General features: G+C 37.5%; 1 protein-coding gene across 1 annotated transcript in view; it reads left to right on the top strand.

Annotated features, from left to right (window-relative positions):
* The window catches only part of PLEKHA5 (pleckstrin homology domain containing, family A member 5), a 71,321-nt gene that overhangs the window by 9,319 nt on the left and 43,126 nt on the right, over positions 1-18,876 (top strand). Inside the window, exons 4-7 of the mRNA XM_009332844.1 lie at positions 2,566-2,638; positions 6,392-6,492; positions 7,406-7,521; positions 16,369-16,836. Coding sequence (XP_009331119.1) covers positions 2,566-2,638; positions 6,392-6,492; positions 7,406-7,521; positions 16,369-16,836 — 758 coding nt within the window. The remainder of the gene's footprint in view (positions 1-2,565; positions 2,639-6,391; positions 6,493-7,405; positions 7,522-16,368; positions 16,837-18,876) is intronic.

Here is an 18,876-nt window from a genome sequence, read left to right as displayed (position 1 = left end):
CCATCTTCTTTATACTCTTCCATCAGGTATTTATAAACATTGATAAGATGGCCCTGTGCTGCCCTTTCTCCAGACTGCAGTCCCAGCTCTCTCAGCCTCTCTTCATGTGAAAGATGATCCAATCCCTTAATCATCTTTGTGGCCCTTTGCTGGGTTCACTCCAGTATGTCCATGTTTCTCCTGTACCAGCGAGCCCAGCACTGAACCCAGCACTCCAGCTAGACCTCAGTAGTGCTGAGTAGAGACGAAGGATGTCCTCCCTCCATCTGTTGGCAACACTGCTAATGCAGCCCAGGATGTTGTTGGCCTTCTTTGCCATGAGGATGCATTGCTGGCTCATGATCAGCTTGTTGTCCACCAGGAGCCCCCAGGTCCTTCTCCACAGAGCTCTGTTTTAGCTGATCGGCACCGGTGTGTATTGGTGCATGGGGTTATTCCTCTCCAGATGGAGGACTGAGCATTTCCCTTTGTTGAACTTCATGAGATTCTTTTCTGCCCAATTTCCCAGCCTGTCGAAATCCCTTTGAATGACAGCGCAACCACCTGGTGTATCAGCCACTCCTCTTAGTTCGTATTATCTGCAAACTTGTTGAGGGTGCACTCTGTCCAGTGTGCAGATCATTAATGAAGATATTAAATAGTCTTGGCCACGGTATCAACCCCTGCGGTAGACCACTAGCAACTGGCCACCACTGGTGCCGCTGATCACCACTCTCTGGGCCTGGTAGTTCAACCAGTTTTCAATCCACCTCACTGTCAAAATGCATACCATTGGACAGGGTTTATGTGTAAAATTATTTAAATGCGCTGATGTTTGATTGGTTTTTGTAAGAAAAGGGGTTGCTGTATGTTTCCATGTTGTAGTCAGTTTAGTCAAGTTGAAAGCCAATTTAGTCGAGTTTTACCAATAGATACTATCTTCAGAAAATTACAGTGAAAGCTTGTGCAGATTTCTTTTTGATAGTAAGATAACTTTCTTAACATGTTTATGTAAACACAGAGAACAGCAAGTTTTGTTTGACTCAGGGTGTGCTGTCTCATTGCATGTAATGGTATTCTTCTGTCATTCTTCTACTAATTTTTAAGTCCAGAGTGAACTCTCTTTTTGGAAGGTGTTTACTGTCAACATACTGTTACCATGTTGTGACAATCACAATCAAGAGGAAACAATAATTAGTAAATCCAATGATAAAGAAAGGATGTACTTTAAAGTAGGAAAGAATTTAAAATATGAGAACCACACAACTGTTTTGTGTGCCTCTCTGCTATGTCTGAAGAAGGCCAAAAGATCATTCTTAGTGTGTCTTACTGCTGGCAGAATTTTACATGTGGCCATATAGAAACCTGTTGGTGTTTTTGAGTGATGGGATAAATGTGACATTGCATAACAGCCTCTTCAGAAAGTCTGTCTAAGGGTTTGTGATAATCCTTTATACTGAAGAAGTTTGGGTATTTTCACATTGTACAGTTGATTTTTATGGCCAGTGTCCTTTAGGCCAGGGGTCCAGCGTCCTAACCCGCTACTGAGTCAGTAACCTTGTCACTGAGGTGAGGAAGGAGGTCTCCTCTCCTCGTGTCTGCCTTTCCAGCTGTGAAATAGGAGCTGACTGCTATGGGCGATGCTTCCAGACTTCATTAGTGTTTGTTAAACCACTTTGAGGTCCTCAGAAGGAAGGTGCTATGAAGTGTTTAGTTATTCTATTTATGAAAATGTTTGTGGCAAAGGATTTTTTAACTCTTTCTGAATAATGTTTCCTAGCTAATGCTTGCTTTACCCTTTCTTCTCCCTCTTGCAGTTCATTTCCCCCACCCCAAAAAGAGCAGAGCTTGAAATATGAGGCTAAAAATTATGCTGACTTTTCTCAAAAAAACCCAAAACAACCCCAAAACCAAACCCACCCCACAGTTTTTCCTTACAGAATTCCTCTTCTAGGTTGTCACAGAACCTGTTTACTACAGGAATATTGATAATTCACATGTACTTTTCTTCATGGAACAGATTAACATATTTATTAAATCTGATTCTACTAGGATGCGCATGCTGCAATGCTCTGGATTATTTACACTCTAGTAGTGGTGACAGTCTTTCATTCTGAGTTGTGCAGTGTAAATTGGTTATAAGCATAAAAGAAAATGAAATTGCTTTAGGAATAAACTTTATTTGGGAAATAAATTTGCCTTAGATATATGAGTGGTAGCAGAAGATGAAGTTCAGCAGAACTTCAGTTCAGAAAACAAAGGAGGATGTACCCCAAGTATTACCTTGCTCTTTTCCTTTTTAAAAAAAGTATACATTTTTTCAGTTAACTGTAGATTGTAGTCTCTAGCATGCTAAAATAATGGGCTCTTATTTATCCCCGAATCATGTTAACTTCAGGCTTCCTGGGTTATGATCTTTGTTTGCAGTGTCAAGTCTGTCATGAGAAGTCAAAGATACTTAAAATGTCTTAGCCAAGAAAATGAACTACTAGCACACCACCACAGTTAGGTAGTACCTGGTTTACTTTATGAACTATTACTATTAACAGTCTGAAAATTCTTACTTGATCACTTCGATTAATACAGGATAGTACTGGAATGAAGTTGTGGAAGAAACGGTGGTTTGTGCTCTCAGATCTGTGTCTCTTCTATTACAGAGGTAAGTTCCACTCAGGAGAGCTTCGTTTGCTAATTTTACTGGAAGCAGATAAATTTTGCCACACCACTCAAATGTAAGAAATAAGAAGCTGCTACTTAACTTAATGGATTAAAATATCTGTATAGTTGTCAATATCCAGGCATGCTACTTTTTTTTTCTTTCTTAATTACCAATTTCACATAATTGCTTCCTGCCTGTCAGGTATGCTCAAAGGGCAAACCCATTCACAGCCACCTCTTTTATTAAATTCTGGATTGTAGTTTTCTCACTGCTTCTGTTGCTAGGAACTAGATATGCCAGGTTAAATCTGATTTTTCATGCAAATTAAGTAACTGAAATGGGGATAGGAAAGGGATAGTGCAGGGGAGCTGAAACTCTGCTTTTGGAATGATAAAGAGGATATATATGCCTTTTGGGAATCTAATCAGCATTCATGAATACTTATAAAGTGAAACGTTGTGCAATTCCATATGAGTAGAAGTCTCTGCTGTATTTGGAACAAAGAAATCTGTTAGTACCCTTATGTAGCTACATCAGACTTTTGTTTTACATGGGAAAAGTTAGCTGGTTATAATTCTAGTCTGGAGATATGTATGTTAGAAAACTGATTCCTTCACCATGACAGATTATTAACTGTAGTCCTCCTGGGGGAATAAACAATGGGATTTGTGCGTATGGAAACTTATTCAATCCTGAAATAAGGTGTACAAAAGTAATAGTTTAAAGGAAGCTAAGAGCGAAGAAGATTGTTAAGCATGGCAAAATAGAGGAAAATAAATCTGCCTTAACTGCAGACGAAGGGTAAGAAAGGGTTTCAGTTTAGGATGAGACTTTAGAAGTGGTAGAAGTGGTGTTGATGCTGGTGAGCCATGACTGATGAATTTAAAATGCTGTTCTGTTAAAGTGCAGCATGGTTCTAATCTTATCAAGACAAATCAGGTCATGAAACATAAAAGCTCTGTAACTGTTTGTAACTGTTTTAGTTAACAAATTCTGAATTCTTGAAATACAGTCATTAGGCTTTGTTCCTTGACCCCGAGAATATACATAGTTGGGTAAACCACTGCTAAGTCAAAATTAAGCTATAATTTCAGTCATGGAGGCATCGATTGCAATACAGTTACGCTGCATTTAGTTAAGTGATCATTGTATACTCTGTGCTTTCTTATAGGGTTTTCTTATTTTAAAGAAGTCTTCAGGCTCTCTCCTCCAAAGGTTCTAAAGAAAGTGCTGCTTTGTAGCTGCCTTAAGAACAGATTAAGTTGACTTAAAGCACTGCACGTGAAGTATCTCAAAATAAAAAAGCAGTAAGGAAAACCAACAACAAATAAAATAAATCCAAACAGCTCTATAATCTTACTTTTTCATTTCTACATGTTAGTGTGCCAAATAAACTGAAATACAAGCAGAATAGTCTAAATTGTTTACATGATAAACTTAGCTTTTAGCTATCACTCACTAGAAAGCAGTTAAAGCTGATAAACTGTAATTAAACATGTATAGTGATAGTCTTAAAGGTATTAGAAACGGCTACTAAAATATAAAAAACTTGCACTCTAAACCCTGTGCTCTTATGTTTTTGTTAATTCTGTCTCAGATATTGAAAAAATGGAAAGGGGGGAGCCATGCACTTACTCCCAGATCACAAACAGTGTTTCTGGTTGCACGATTGTGGTTGTTGGAGTTTTATTGGGGTTGTTTTGTGGTTTTGTTAGTAAATCTTACTGAACTTTTACAATTGTGTTACAATGTTAGCAGCTTAAATCTGATTTATAGATGAAAGGAAAAATTATTTCATTGTATTTTTTCAGAGCTTAGAGAATACTCTTTTTCTGTTTCACGGAGGGATAACAGACTGCCTGCTTTCATATTGGAGTGTTATTGTTGCAACAAATAAAAGATCTTAGTGCTGGACAGAAGATCTGCTGTTTTTCTCTTGTATTATTCATGCACAGCATACAAGTAAAGATGGGTATGGGGCAGTGTAATGTGTAGATAAAAGCTAGTCTGATGGGAAACAGATTTTTAAAATCTGGAAATGGAATGTAGCAGTATGTCTTTAACAAAGACCAAAGTCCTCCAGACATGCAGCTGTTCAGTGGAACAAAAATGCTTAATGCTTTTATATGGCATTAGTGGTGTGACTTAGTCATAAAACAGAGTATAATCTAGCAGGAGGAGGGAATTTTTCCCCAAAACAGCAGTCCAAATAAAGTAAACCCCAACATTTGCCGTGCATTCTGGGACAGGGGGGAAAAAAGGCAGAATTTTGTGTGTGTGTGTGGCTAGCAAGGAGTAAATATTTGGGAGGGGGAGATGGGACAGTTTCAGGCATACTTATGAGTACAGTTGAGTACCTGAAAGTAAATCTACTCCCTTAATTTCTTTTTCTACCTTTTAATCAGGATAATTTTATGCTCAGTTCTCCAATTAAATAACTATCCAAGAAAGCATAATTTTTACATCTAACATACTATGTAACACTAGTGTGGCTGGGCAGAGCTTTCCCCATATGAATAACTTCCATTTAAGTTGTGGCTTTTCAGAATTTTGTGAGTAAACAAGAACTGGGAAAAGATTTTTAAATCCGGGTATAAGAGGTAGTCCTTTTGTGCTGTTTACATGTATTTTAATTGTAACAGTATAAATTTTCTGTGTTTAAAACTTTGGAATATCTGTTTTCATCTTAATTTCATAGATACATAGTCATTTGTTGTGGGCAGTATCTTCAACTAAGAGAAGTGTTATGGGGGATAGTCTCCTAAGATACTGGTTGTGAATAGAAGTTCTGTATCTGAAATACAATTAAGATTGACTTTGTCAATTGCATCCAATTATTCCTTTATTAAAGTATAATCGGATTTAAGAGCTGGTTGTTCCTTCCAATTAAAATGCCAATTTATTATTGTAATGTATTGTTCTAAAATTTTACAAAAAACCAATGTTGTCAATAAAGGGTGTTTGGTTTGGGGAATTTTTGTTTGTTTGGTTGGTTTTGTTTTTTTTTTTTTCCCAATGATCTGAAACATATGCATTCTTACAAACAGAATGTAATTGAGTGTAAACTGTTCATGGGAATTATAACAATCTCGTAGCTTAATATGCCCAGTATCAGATGGGGAATGTGCAAATTTTCTCAAAGACCAACAATCATAAACAGTATTTTAAAATACTTCTGCTCTCATGGGTGTTGGCAAGTTTTACTGCACAGGCAGTAGATAGCAGGTATTGTTCTTGTCGCTGAATTAGAGGCTTGACTTCCATCTGCTTTTCAGCTTTGAAGTTGAAAACTGTATGCAGGTAAGCACTGATCCCCAGAAAAACTCTAGGTGAAGCTATTTGTGGTGTTTTCCATAAGGTAGCTCATGTACTTTAACTTGCAGAGCTGGCACTCTCAGGAGGGTTTTTTGTCCATCTTGGGGAAAAAGTTGAAGGTGGCCATACTCAAATGGCCTGGATTTCACAGTGCTTAGCAGGTTTTTGGGGGCGCGCACTTGTGCGATGCAGGTTCTGTGGCATATCTTGGCAGAGAGGGACTGCACAATTGCTCTTGTGGACTGCACACTTCTGAGACTATATACAGGCACCTATGTAACAAATCAGTCTGGCTTTCTGATTCTCTAATGCATTTTCTTCCGAGGTAAACTTCTTGTTACTGGTCTTGTGTTAAGTATAGAGTTTCACTGAAGGGTCTGAATACAAGTATTATGTGTCAAAATACTGTTTCTCTAATCAAAGACTATACATTGACAGATGAGAAAGAAGAAGGAATACTAGGTAGCATACTTCTACCTAGTTTTCAGATATCTGTGCTTTCTCCTGAGGACCATATTAACCGCAAATATGCCTTTAAGGTAAGGGAATCAAGTTTTCAGTTTAATTTTATGTCTGAAAGCACAATAGCCTAGTGAACAGAATTCATTTTACTGAGTTGTTATGCAAAAAAGGGTTGACAAACAGCTTCTGAGACTGATTTTTGCATAATACAGTAGCAGAGGGTTCAGGTATTTAGCCTGATGTAAATATAGACATAATTACTACAATAAGAAAATGAATGAATTAGTATTGTATTTTTAGTTCATGGATCTTAAATACTGTGTGGTGTGTTAAAGTTGTAAACTGTATCCATGGCTAGACTTATCCCACTAGTGAAAGTTCTTTAGTTATTTAGATATGAAGTATCTTTCATATAAATAAAAATAAGGTTTTATTATCACTTAAATCACAATATTACAACATTGTTAGGAGTGTTTCAAAGCTAATCTTTTTAATCATGATATAATCATGATATAAATCACTCTACTAAATATTTTCTCTTGACTTTTTTTTTATGAGTTCCTTTTGGCTCTTCTTTTGGCCTCCTAAGCAACACAACATTTATTTACCATGGTAAGTACAAATTAAAACTTACTGTATCATTCAGACTGCAAAAATCTGTGCCAAAATCTTATTTAGAATAATTATATTAATTTACATTAATGGATAGTCAAGATAGTTTTTAATAGACTGAAGAAATTTAAGGACTTTTTATTGAGTGTATTAATGAAGAAGCAGCTATGATTGAAAATTACAGGCAATTATTTTGAAAATATGAATGCAGTGACAGAGAAACATTGAACTATTTCTTCCGATATTTTTTCTGATAGTATTATTTACAGAAATCTTATTATAGAAGACATCAGAGCAAGTGTACAGTAACATTATTTGCCTCTTTTCTTTTACAGAATCTTACATTTTTATTGCAATGACCATGTCATTTCCAATCAGGCAGCTCATCCAAACATGAGGACCTATTATTTCTGCACAGATACAGGGAAGGAAATGGAGTTGTGGATGAAAGCCATGACAGATGCAGCACTTGTGCAGACAGAGCCTGTGAAAAGGTAATGTGGATTTTCAAAATAGTGGCACAGTGTATATCTTCCTCATATTTAGTTTGATTTATTTAAATGAAAGGGCATACCTTAAAACAGAATGTAAATTGGCTGAAGTAATTTCTCCTTATATTGAAGAACCCTTACTAATTTAACAATGTTGGATAAAATTTTGAAGTGGTAAAAATAATCTTAAGTTCTGTTCTGAATACAGATGCCTCGAGAGTAAAGGGCTAGAGGACAAAAACTTGTCTAGTTCCTTTAGCCAGCGGCATCAAAAGTGCAATGGCAACTACTATGTACAGGCATGTTAGACTTCCCCTGCCCTCCTGACTGAACAGCAATAGCAGCTCAACTGGTGGTAGTCTTTGGCTTTAACTTGTCATAAGTCTCAAGTTCACAACCATAGTTTCTGGCTAAATTAAACAGTTGCACCTATGGGCAACCTGTGGGGAGCCATTCTTGTTCATCATTAAGCTGTCATCAAATTTATACTTACCTGATCTGGATATCCTTTATGTATCCATGTGTTGACAATGAAAAGCAAGTTATCACTGGAAGCCTTCTGTTCTCAGAAACTGAATATTGTCTGTTGCTGTCTATCCAGTAAGAGTCACTTTCTCTCTGAATGTTGTCCTTTGGGTTGCCTCCATGTCATCTATAATGGAAACCCCATCAATGGAAAACTTAAAAGCTCCTCGTTATTGATGGCACAGAACTTATTGCTGATGGCTGCTGTCACTTGATCTGCTTCTGCACTCTGTTAGTTCCTGCTACACAGGAGCTAAATGAACGGCAGCAATCCTGAGAAATTTTAAGTTTAAAAAAAAAAAGAAATTAAAAAGGTAAAAAAATTCCTTAGACATAGATACCAAACAAGGAAAAGGTACAATTTTTGTGGAAGAGTAAGCACATTGAACTTATTGTCAAAATACAAGCAGTCTTTCTGAATTTTGCATCACTAGTACAATTCATTCCTGTTAACTTGTTCCTCACATTTCTATATCCCATGTTTCAGCATGATGCTGGCAGAAGCATAGATTAGACACTATGCAGAATGATTAGACACCTTTAGTCTTAAAGTGTGTTAATGTTTTGTGAGCTTCTCAGTCAAACGCAGTGAAACTTTTACTTACACCAATCTATGGGATATTCAGGATAACTGTAAACTCAGGACACTTAAATTTGTACCTGTGCAACCGTTTAGCGACTAATCTTAAACAAAAGGTTGAAATCTTAGCTTTCGTCTCTAATAGCCTTTAAGTATATAGATAATATATGAAGTATTCCATTCTTTGCATTGAACAGCATAGTGAAATAGCTTCATAGAAAAACACATTGTTCTCCGTACTATGGAAAACTAACATATGTGCTTCAAGCTCTCAGCTGTCATGTTTGTTTTTCCCAAAATTACTGGAAATAAGATTTCAGCTTGTAGAAAGGAGGAGTGGTAGGTCCAATTACCACAATGAAATTTGATCCGATTATGTATTATTTCGTATTATATATGAAGATGTTATGTTTTTTGTCTCCTATAACCCTCTTCTTGTTTGGGAACAATAGATAAAATGGGGGATGAGAAGAGTGAGATAGAATATAAGCAAGTAGATACTTAATAGCATTTTCACCTTTTAATTTCTTCGTTCAGAGCTTTTAAAGAGATTGCACTTAAAAGAATGGTTTACCTTGTCAAAATAAAATATCCCATTTAGCTTAGTGAATAATAAACTTAATCTGAAAAATCAGTTTTGGTTCGCATTGTAAGTGTATTGCAGATAGCTGTGGTAGCTTACAGATGGAGAAATGATTAAACCAAATCAGACCCGCTTAACTTCAAACAAAAATCATGTATTGATTGTATAAGCACTTCGTAGGGGGAATAATACTGAAGTGGGCATTCTGAATCTCTTTGAACCAGTGAAATGACCTTCATTTGGTGTTTGCAATACTGTAAAGATTGAACATTTGAAGAGGACATCTTTCTAGTAGAAAAAAATTAATGTGAAAAAAGTACATCTCCATCTGACAAAGCCTCCTTAATAAGTGTCTCCATAGTCTCTCCTGTTAATAGTGAATGCTCTATAGAAGATATTTGGTACAACTAATTACATAGACAGATGTTACATTATTACTTATGACATTTCTTTTAACATAAGAAGCAATCCAAAATGGTAATGTAAATATCCACTTTTTTGCGCAGTTCACTAATACAGCTGTACAGCCAGGTTTGCTGCCTCAGAGCCTAGCAAGATTCGTAGTGAGCTTACCCTGGTGCCTGGCACAGCTTCGCAGGCTAGTCATCCTTCCTAGGCTGCAGTGCCATGGCTGCTCTAACAAGATGGGTGGGCAGTCCACTGCCGTGAAGGGTGTTCCAGCCTCCCGAAATGCTTGGCTCTGCACTCCTACCCCCTTCTTTCAGCCGCAGTGCCTGTTCCAGCATTGACGCCTGCCTATTTCAGGTGTCCGGCAGTGTATAGGCAAACGGTGGGGATTCCCAATACCGCTGAGCTTATCTAACACTTTTCATCCAGCTATACGTGCTCCTGCAATCTGCCTTGCATTGTTTCAGGTGCTTATCTTACTCCTTGGTGAGTCAGTGTAGCACACTCAATGAGTAGAAAAGCACTCAGCAGCAAAATCAGTAGTTTTCTGCCTGGATATCACGGGCAGAACGGGCTTGCCAACAGCCAAAACAAGTGTCAGAAAAGCAACAAGGAAAGTGACTTATGTGACACCATCTTGTTGTTTTAATTCAGGCAGGAAACCCTAGGACAAAACAGAAATAGATGTGACCCTCTTTGAAAAGTTTGTTAATAGTCTTGAAATAAGACTGTATTTTACTTGAGAGAAAATACATTTCAAGACCAGTGAAGTCTCAGAGACTTTCATGTCTGTTAGCTATAATAAGGAAGAAAGTCCTTCATATATATGTTTTTTAAAGAATCCATCTTTTGGCTATCAAACCAGTTCTTAAAATGAACCATGGGTATGATCTTATCCAGAAGAAATACTGCTGCTTTCCTGTAAGTACTGCTTCTAATCTGTTAAGTATTAAGTATTGTGTTACCTCATCTCTAAGTAACCTAAAGTTTGGCATGCACGTAGCTCTAAGCAGAAATGATTTTGGTTCAGTCAAATTCAGCCACTGCCTTTGTTTCTCAGTTCTGTTTTTTCAAGAGTTTCTAACATTGTAATGAATACAGTTTTCTGACAGACTAGATACTTATGATACAGTAGCTAGAGTTATTAAGAACATACTTCCTTAAATATTTATGCGAGCTGATGTTGAGCCACTCTTAAGTGCTTGTTAATATAAATTGCCCAAATGATGAGTCAGAGTTTTTACAGTATAGTGCTCTAAATTTAGAAGTCAGGGTACTTCACTGCTTATGATACTCTGGAAATCCAAACCCAACAGTCTGTTAAATTGAATGTTTCAGCTTTAAATAATTTCAGAGCTACAATCTGTATCTTTATTTTTCTGAGGATGTGAGTTCCTTAGAGAGAAAAAAGATAAAAGGAATATTTAAAACATTAAGTTGTGGGGGTTTTGCCTGGTTTTCCATAAAATTTTTCTTACTTTCCACATATAGTTAGCCACAGAATACAGAAATGAGATACTGTGGCGAGAAAATAAAAATGTAACCATTTCTTTTAGAACTGATCTGCAGTCATAGCAGAAAAACTCACTTCTGATGTATAACTGCAGGGAAGGACAAATATTATTTGGTCCTATTGACTTAATTGTAATTACTCCTTTCTAAACATTTTTGTTTTAATTTTACCTACATAGTAAATTCAAGTTCAATAATGTACTGAGAGATCTATCAAAATAATTAAACACAATACTTCAGTCAGTGAGGAACTATTTAAGCTTATGACTTAAAATATGATCTCAAACAACCTCTCTGGATTAGCAAAACATCTTTCTCATTTCATCTTGTATCACTGCAGACCACAGTTAAGTTGTATCTATGAGTACTGATTGCTTGCTTGTGTTTGTAGGTGCTAATGGCCACCAACATACTGATTTACCATTTTTACTCTAAATGCTGATTTCTCTACTCTCCCATGTTTAAGAGCATCACTTTTCTATCCTTTCACTGTCAGCTGTGTGTGCCAGAACCTTTGTTTCTTCTGAGTGATGCAGCATGTACTAAGAAAAGAGTGGGTCTTTTTTTTCCTCCTAGTGTTAGTTACTCTCCCTGAACAGCATAAGCTAAGCTGCCAAAAAAGCACTTGTTAGCATAACAGCATCCACAGTGGGGGTTTACCAAGGTCACTGTGTTTGGAAAAGGTGGCTTTTTCTTTTCAGATGCCTCTGCCTGGCTTTGTTAAATCAGTCTTCATGTCTGTCTGATACTTGATTACATGCCTCTCCCCCTGCCCCCCTTTCAGAATTATTTACTTATATAAAACAGCGGAAAACAGTACTTTTCCTGTATTACTATTCCATACATATTATTCCTGTTTTGTTGTAGCAATCCATAAATTGCATTCGGTATATGCTGAAACACATATGTTCAATGCTCATTCTCTTTTGTCTTCTCCCTCTCCCATCCTCAAAATAGCACGCAAGTCTTGTTGTATATGTCTTGGAGAGCCTGATATAAATATGGAGCCAAATATAAATATGGATTTATGTTTTACATTTCTTACATTTATGTATTAGTTTCTGATCATTCTTTCCCATTTGGGTACTTTGCTGTGGAAAGAGATCTCTTGCTTACACCGAGTTGACTGATTTGATGCACAAAGTTAAAGGAGAGCCCAGAAGTCTCTTTGAATGTCAGTCGTTCAGCCTCTACACCATTGCAAAGAATGTCAAATATAAATGCTTGGCTCTGCTGTGTATAACCATAGTAACAAGTGATACAGCATAGAGATTGCATGGAAAAACAACTCTGTGATTTTTGGGGTTTGTTGGTTTTTAAGTTCTACAGTGGAAAGTACTATGATAGTGTGACTCAAACACTGTGCCCAGTCTTGACTTTGCCACCTATCTGATGAATGTCCTTAGAGATGCCACGCTCCCTCTGCACCACAGATTTTCCATCTGTAAAATGGCAACTGCTTTTCTGCTGTAAAGCACCTTGATAAAGATTGATATAAAGTGCTATATAAGGGGGTAGGTGGTACTATTAAGGCATGTTGCATATATTAATGCCCATGTTTAGGATTATTTGCAAGGTAGTCCTTACATTTATTTGTAAACTCTTGAGCGCTGGCTGAAAACTGAAATTTTAACACCCTTTTTTGACTTGATAATTGTGGGAAATTGAGTTTTTCATTCAATTTCCTGTTTGGGGCATTCCTTTAGTTTGTGGTAGAACACTGGGTAGTACAGTTTTGAGGTGGGAGGGAGGAGGTGATCCTTTTTTTTGCCATAACCTTAAGAAGGAACCTAGGCAGAAATGTTTGGTCTTGGGAACAGTTTAAAGTCTTGGGGGGAAAAAATCAAAAGAAAACACCTCACTTCTAAATTGCAGTAGGAGATTAGCAGAACATTTCTTTGCTGATACTTGGAAATTACAGAAAAGATGATGAAGGTATAGCAGTTCCACCACATGCGTCCTTCCCCACAAAAGCCTACATAAAAACTGGTTCTACATCAAGATTTTTTTTCTCTAAAAGTTATGGTTGGCAGAAATACTAGCCTCTCCTTTCTGCTAGCAGAAAACATCAGATTTATCTAACCTCTGCATTTAATAGTGATGTATGAGGAAAAAAAACCACTGTTTAAAAATAATGCTGACACATATAGCCAAAGAGATGTTCATAGAATCATAGAATCATTAAGGTTGGAAGAGACCTCCAAGATCATCGAGTCCAACCGTCAACCCAACACCACCATGCCCACTAAACCATGTCCCTAAGCGCCTCATCTACACGTCTTTTAAATACTTCCAGGGGTGGTGACTCAACCACTTCCCTGGGCAGCCTGTTCCAATGTTTAACTACTCTTTCAGTAAAGACATTTTTCCTCACATCCAATCTAAACCTCCCCTGGCGCAACTTGAGGCCATTTCCTCTCGTCCTATCGCCAGTTACTTGGGAGAAGAGACCAACACCCACCTCGCTACAACCTCCTTTCACGTAGTTGTAGAGAGCGATGAGGTCTCCCCTCAGCCTCCTTTTCTCTAGGCTAAACAACCCCAGCTCCCTCAGCCGCTCCTCATAAGACTTGTTCTCCAGACCCCTCACCAGCCTCGTTGCCCTTCTCTGGACATGCTGCAGCACCTCAATGTCCTTCTTGTAGTGAGGGGCCCAAAATTAAACACAGTATTCAAGGTGCGGCCTCACCAGTGCCGAGTACAGGGGCACGATCACTTCCCTCCTCCTGCTGGCCACACTATTTCTGATACAGGCCAGGATGCCGTTGGCCTTCTTGGCCGCCTGGGCACACTGCCGGCTCATGTTCAGCCGGCTGTCAACCAGCACCCCCAGGTCCTCTTCCAACAGGCAGCTTTCCAGCCACTCTTCCCCAAGCCTGTAGCGCTGCATGGGGTTGTTGTGGCCAAAGTGCAGGACCTGGCACTTGGCCTTGTTGAATCTCATGCAGTTGGCCTCGGCCCATCGATCCAGCCTGTCCAGGTCCCTCTGCAGAGCCTTCCTACCCTCCAGCAGATCAACACTGCCGCCCAACTTGGTGTCGTCTGCAAACTTACTGAGGGTGCACTCAATCCCCTCATCCAGATCATTGATAAAGATATTGAACAGAACTGGCCCCAATACTGAGCCCTGGGGAACACCGCTCGTGACCGGCCGCCAACTGGATTGAACTCCATTCACCACAACTCTCTGGGCCCGGCCGTCCAGCCAGTTTTTTACCCAGCGCAGAGTCCACCTGTCTAAGCCGTGAGCCGCCAGCTTCTCTAGGAGAATGCCGTGGGAGACGGTGTCAAAGGCCTTACTGAAGTCCAGGTAGACCACAATGTTAGATTAATTATTGTTAGATTAATGTTAGATTAATGATTGTAATCATGTTAGATTATTGGTATGAATGTTTTCATTTGCAATACATTTGACGTGTGTGTACGCTTTCACGTTGGCAGCTCAGGAATAATCACTGAAAGAAAAGGACTATTTTGAGCTACTTATTAACAGAATGAATTTTGGAGGACTTTTATAACATTATGATGTATCAAGCAGAGACTGGGATCATCACACTATGTCAGGAAGAGGCATGGGGAAAAAAAATCACACCTCTTGTTAACATGCAAAGTGCATGAGCATTTCATTCTAACTCATGAACAGTATGCAGAGGACATTGATGTCTTGCTCTTTCTGACTGGTACGTTTGAACTGGTGTACTTGTCAAGGCAGGAGTCTCTTAATTCCTTTCACGTCATGGAGAATTCATAGCAAGAGTAGGGTGGTAATGGGAGGTGCGTTTAAAATTAAGTGTCCGATATTATTAGCAGTGGGTAGTATTTTATAAGGACCTTACAGTTTTCAGTCCTTTATGTATTTGCTGGGGTTCTGTCCCAAATGTCTTGTTGGACATTTAAGCCTCGTGTTAAAGACTGGGTCAGCAAAAATGCTTACAGCTGTGTACGGAGTTACTCTACTTGGAACTAGAGCATTTTTCAGAGGAGCGGTCATACTTGTGCTCTTGGTCAGTTGTGTATGTGATGGCCTTTTTACACACGGATTAGGCACTTGAACGGGACACAGTTATAAAGATGAGTAATGCATTTGCAAAAAAGATGCAAAACAGTGTGAAAGGTTAATTTGACATCATCTTAAAATAAAGTTTTGTTCTTGGTTTGGTTTTATACAGAGATGTAATCTTAAAGAATTATATGTCTTCGTCTTCTTTCCTCCCATACAAAAAAATGTGGATCAAAACATTTTAGGGTTTTTGTGGGTTTTTTTTCTAATAAACTGGAAAAAAACTGTCACTATCTGAGCTGGATGTTCAGTTCATGTCCCAGTATGGAAAAAGCTATAGCTTCTTGACAGTTTGAAATTTTAAAAAGAAAACAGCTAATAGAACTGCATACATTGAGTACTTGTGTAAGTACTATAAAGCAGTAACTGTTCTAAAAATATCATTATTTTTGTGGTAGAGTTCCCTAAGTCAGCAGCTATTTTCCCCTTAAAATTAGGGAAGCCACAGTTATTTTCCACAAAATGTATGCTAGCCAAAGTGATAACATACAAGAGAAACCTAATTGATGCCAGTGACCATGAAAAGTTGTTTGCTTTCTTTAAAGGAGCTCATTATATGATAAATTCAGCAGTATTGTGAATCATAAGCTGGTCAGCAATGTAATCTGCTACCATTTTTAAAGATGGCTTTAGAAATCGTCTGAATTTCAGGCTGTTGACAATCTGGAAGCTTTAGCTCTTGGGGAGGCACTGAATATTTTTACTGTTTGAATGTCCAACCCTCCAGGAACTGAACATCCACTTTTTCAGACTCTGGCTTTATTTCCTCTTGTGCACATTTTTTCTAGGGGGTTAATTTGAAGTCGGCTTAAAAAATTTATGCTGTGTTATAAATGTTTTTAAAATAGCAAAGAAAGAGAAGTGTGGAAGAAAAAACACTCACACTGTCCAACTAAAAAAACCCAAAACCAACCAACCAACCAAAAAACCAAACCAAACAAAACACCACCACCACCCCAAAACAAAACAAAAAACCCCAAAGCAACAACAACAAAAAAAATCAGCCTGTCCTTGATTATTGTGAAAATGTATCCTGGATTTTTCTCTCAAATACAAGATATTGATGTAAAATATCTGGACAGGGATTCACTGAAAGAACCCTGGTAAACACAAATATAGTCACTTTTCATTTTTTAGTGAATGTTTTGTTGATATTATAGCTTTTCATATATTCCTTTGCAGAGTAGAGAAGTTAACCACTGAAAATACACCACCTCGAGAAGCAAATAATATTTCAAACCATCGGGTGCTAATTAAGCCAGAGGCACAAAATAACCAGAAGAACAAAGAAGTGATCAAAAATGAGGAGAAGAAAGCTTTGGAAGCTGAAAAATATGGATTCCAGAAAGTTGGGCACGATAAACCATTAACGAAAATTAACAGTGTAAAGCTAAATCCTTTGGGATCCGAATACAGGACTTTACCCATAACTACGATTCAGGCTGGACACTTCAGACCAGTTCATCTAAATGGGTCTGAGAATAAAGCTGTTGGTGGTGTTCTGGCAGACGCTGGAGATGGAGGTCAGCACAACGTGGTTCAGTCACATATGGAGTCTGAGAGAGCTATGCAGAGAACTAATTCAATGCTGCAGCTGGAACAGTGGATTAAAATGCAAAGAGGAAAAGGACAAGAAGAGGAAACAAGAGGGTGAGTACTATGTAATAATTTTTTTTATTTTTTTTTGCTAGGCTTTCCAGCAAATAATACTTATACTTGTACCCTGGTTAGATTCTGTAGTTTTTGGTCTATATTACATAAATATACAATTCATTGTTCTCTGTAAGAAGTGCCTGAATGACTGCTCAGAACAGATTTATTAAAGTTTGTCTTTTATTAACATTTGAGTGATCATTAATAAATTAAACTATATTAATAACTCAATAAATAAAAATGGCCAGAAACCCTTTTTGGGTGTTAGAAATTTCTCTATCCTAGCAGAGAAAAGGTGTCATGAATCATAACAATTCTTTTTCCTCTTAAAATCTGGTTTTGAAATTGCCCTGTCTTCTGCATTTTTGTTCACAAATGCTTGTAATATTTTATTTAAAATTCTTCAAAAAATATTTCAGGGAGTTTTTAAACTTTAAACAGTCTTTAATTGAAGAGAGAGAGAGAAGCTTTTCCTAAGAGTAAGTCATAGAAATCTAACTAACTTGATGCTTAAAGCTTCTCTTCTCATTAAATTAAACATCTCCTAGTTCTAATATTGACTTCCAGTGCTTATTCATGAAGCTTTAAAATTATGCGTGAATGATATTGAATCTTGTGCCGATAGCAATTTTTCTCTCTGACAGAAATGTGGGGACATTGCTTCCAGGCTGGCGTACAGACAAGTAGCTCTAGCAGTAAAATACAGAAGTTTTTAATATTACATTAGATAGGAAGTTATGGAGATGTTATCACGAGATGTTTTGAAGAGTTGGAAATTAGGGAGTTTGTGTGTAGATGGATGGCAGAGCAGAGCTTAAGATAGAAGCAAGTTCAGAAAATGTGTTTTCTGTAAATTTCAAAATATTGGGGTTGGGGGCTTTTCAGTTTTTGCAAAAACTTGAAAAATTTGCATTAGTTTGACTTACATTTGCCAAGATCGGTTGAATATTTCCTCATTGCCTTTCGTCCTTCATTAAATATAATTAGGAATTGCTAATGTGTTGTTTCATGAAGTACTCAACATAAGTAGTTTGATCGAGTTTGAACTTGCAGTACAGAGAGCAACTTTTGCACACTCTGACATTTATTTTATTATGTATGCTTGTGTAATGAGAACTGAGAAGGCTCTTTGATGCAATTAGATTTTTTAAATTGGACTGTAAAACTTGAAACCAAACAGGAGAAATTTGAATAGCTGTGCCATTTTTCAGTTGCGAACAAGTATATAAACCCTAAAACTGATTTCATTGTGGGAATCAAATAGAGGGAAGTACTGTTAACAATATGTCACTAATTAACAATATTTTATTCTTGACTATAGAGGTCACTTGTTGCTTAAATAAGGGTGGCACTGATAGCACAAACGGTATGCTGTCAACTGCAGTTCAACATAAAGGTAGCAAATGGAAAAAGAATTGGCCTTGAGCTATCTTTTTTGCTTTGTGTGAGGTGGCCTTGAATAATGATCCAAATTTCTAATATATAGTGGTGTCTTTAGAATGTGGTTTCACTTAAATTTAAAATTTTATTTTTGTTCAGATTGCCGGTTTCTGGCTGGAGACAGAAATTTAAGTAGAATTGAAGTTGGTGAATAAGAGTAGAAAGAAGCTCCAGTTTATGTTAAAGCTTAAGGTTGGGGTGAGGGGCTAGTAAGGCTGTTTGTAGTAAGACCTGTTCAACTCATAACTTGAATTTTTGAGAAAAGTAGTCTTCACTTAATGGGGAGAAGTTTCTGACTTCTAACAAAGATGCTTTCCATTGCATCTGTACCTCTAATGTGTTAGAGAAATCATGGAGTACCAAACTGAGTATCTCTGGTGTGTCAGACTGAAAAACAAAAATAGGACTTCAAGAATACTAAAATGTTAACAAACAGGTTCAATTAAATAGCTATATGTAAAATAGGAGCTGTTAGCTGTCCTCAGTATGGAATGAAAAGGGTTCACTGTAAAACTACTAATTTTTTATAGGAACACACTGACCCCTTAGTAGTTTGATTTCCTGAGAAATTAATGAGGATGATGTCAATTCAGTTTT

Source organism: Pygoscelis adeliae, unplaced genomic scaffold (assembly GCF_000699105.1).
Source record: "Pygoscelis adeliae isolate BGI_AS28 unplaced genomic scaffold, ASM69910v1 Scaffold38, whole genome shotgun sequence".
NCBI classification, from domain to species: Eukaryota; Metazoa; Chordata; class Aves; order Sphenisciformes; family Spheniscidae; genus Pygoscelis; species Pygoscelis adeliae.
The sequence above is the reverse complement of the archived record's forward strand: the minus strand, read 5'-3'. Positions and strand labels throughout refer to the sequence as shown.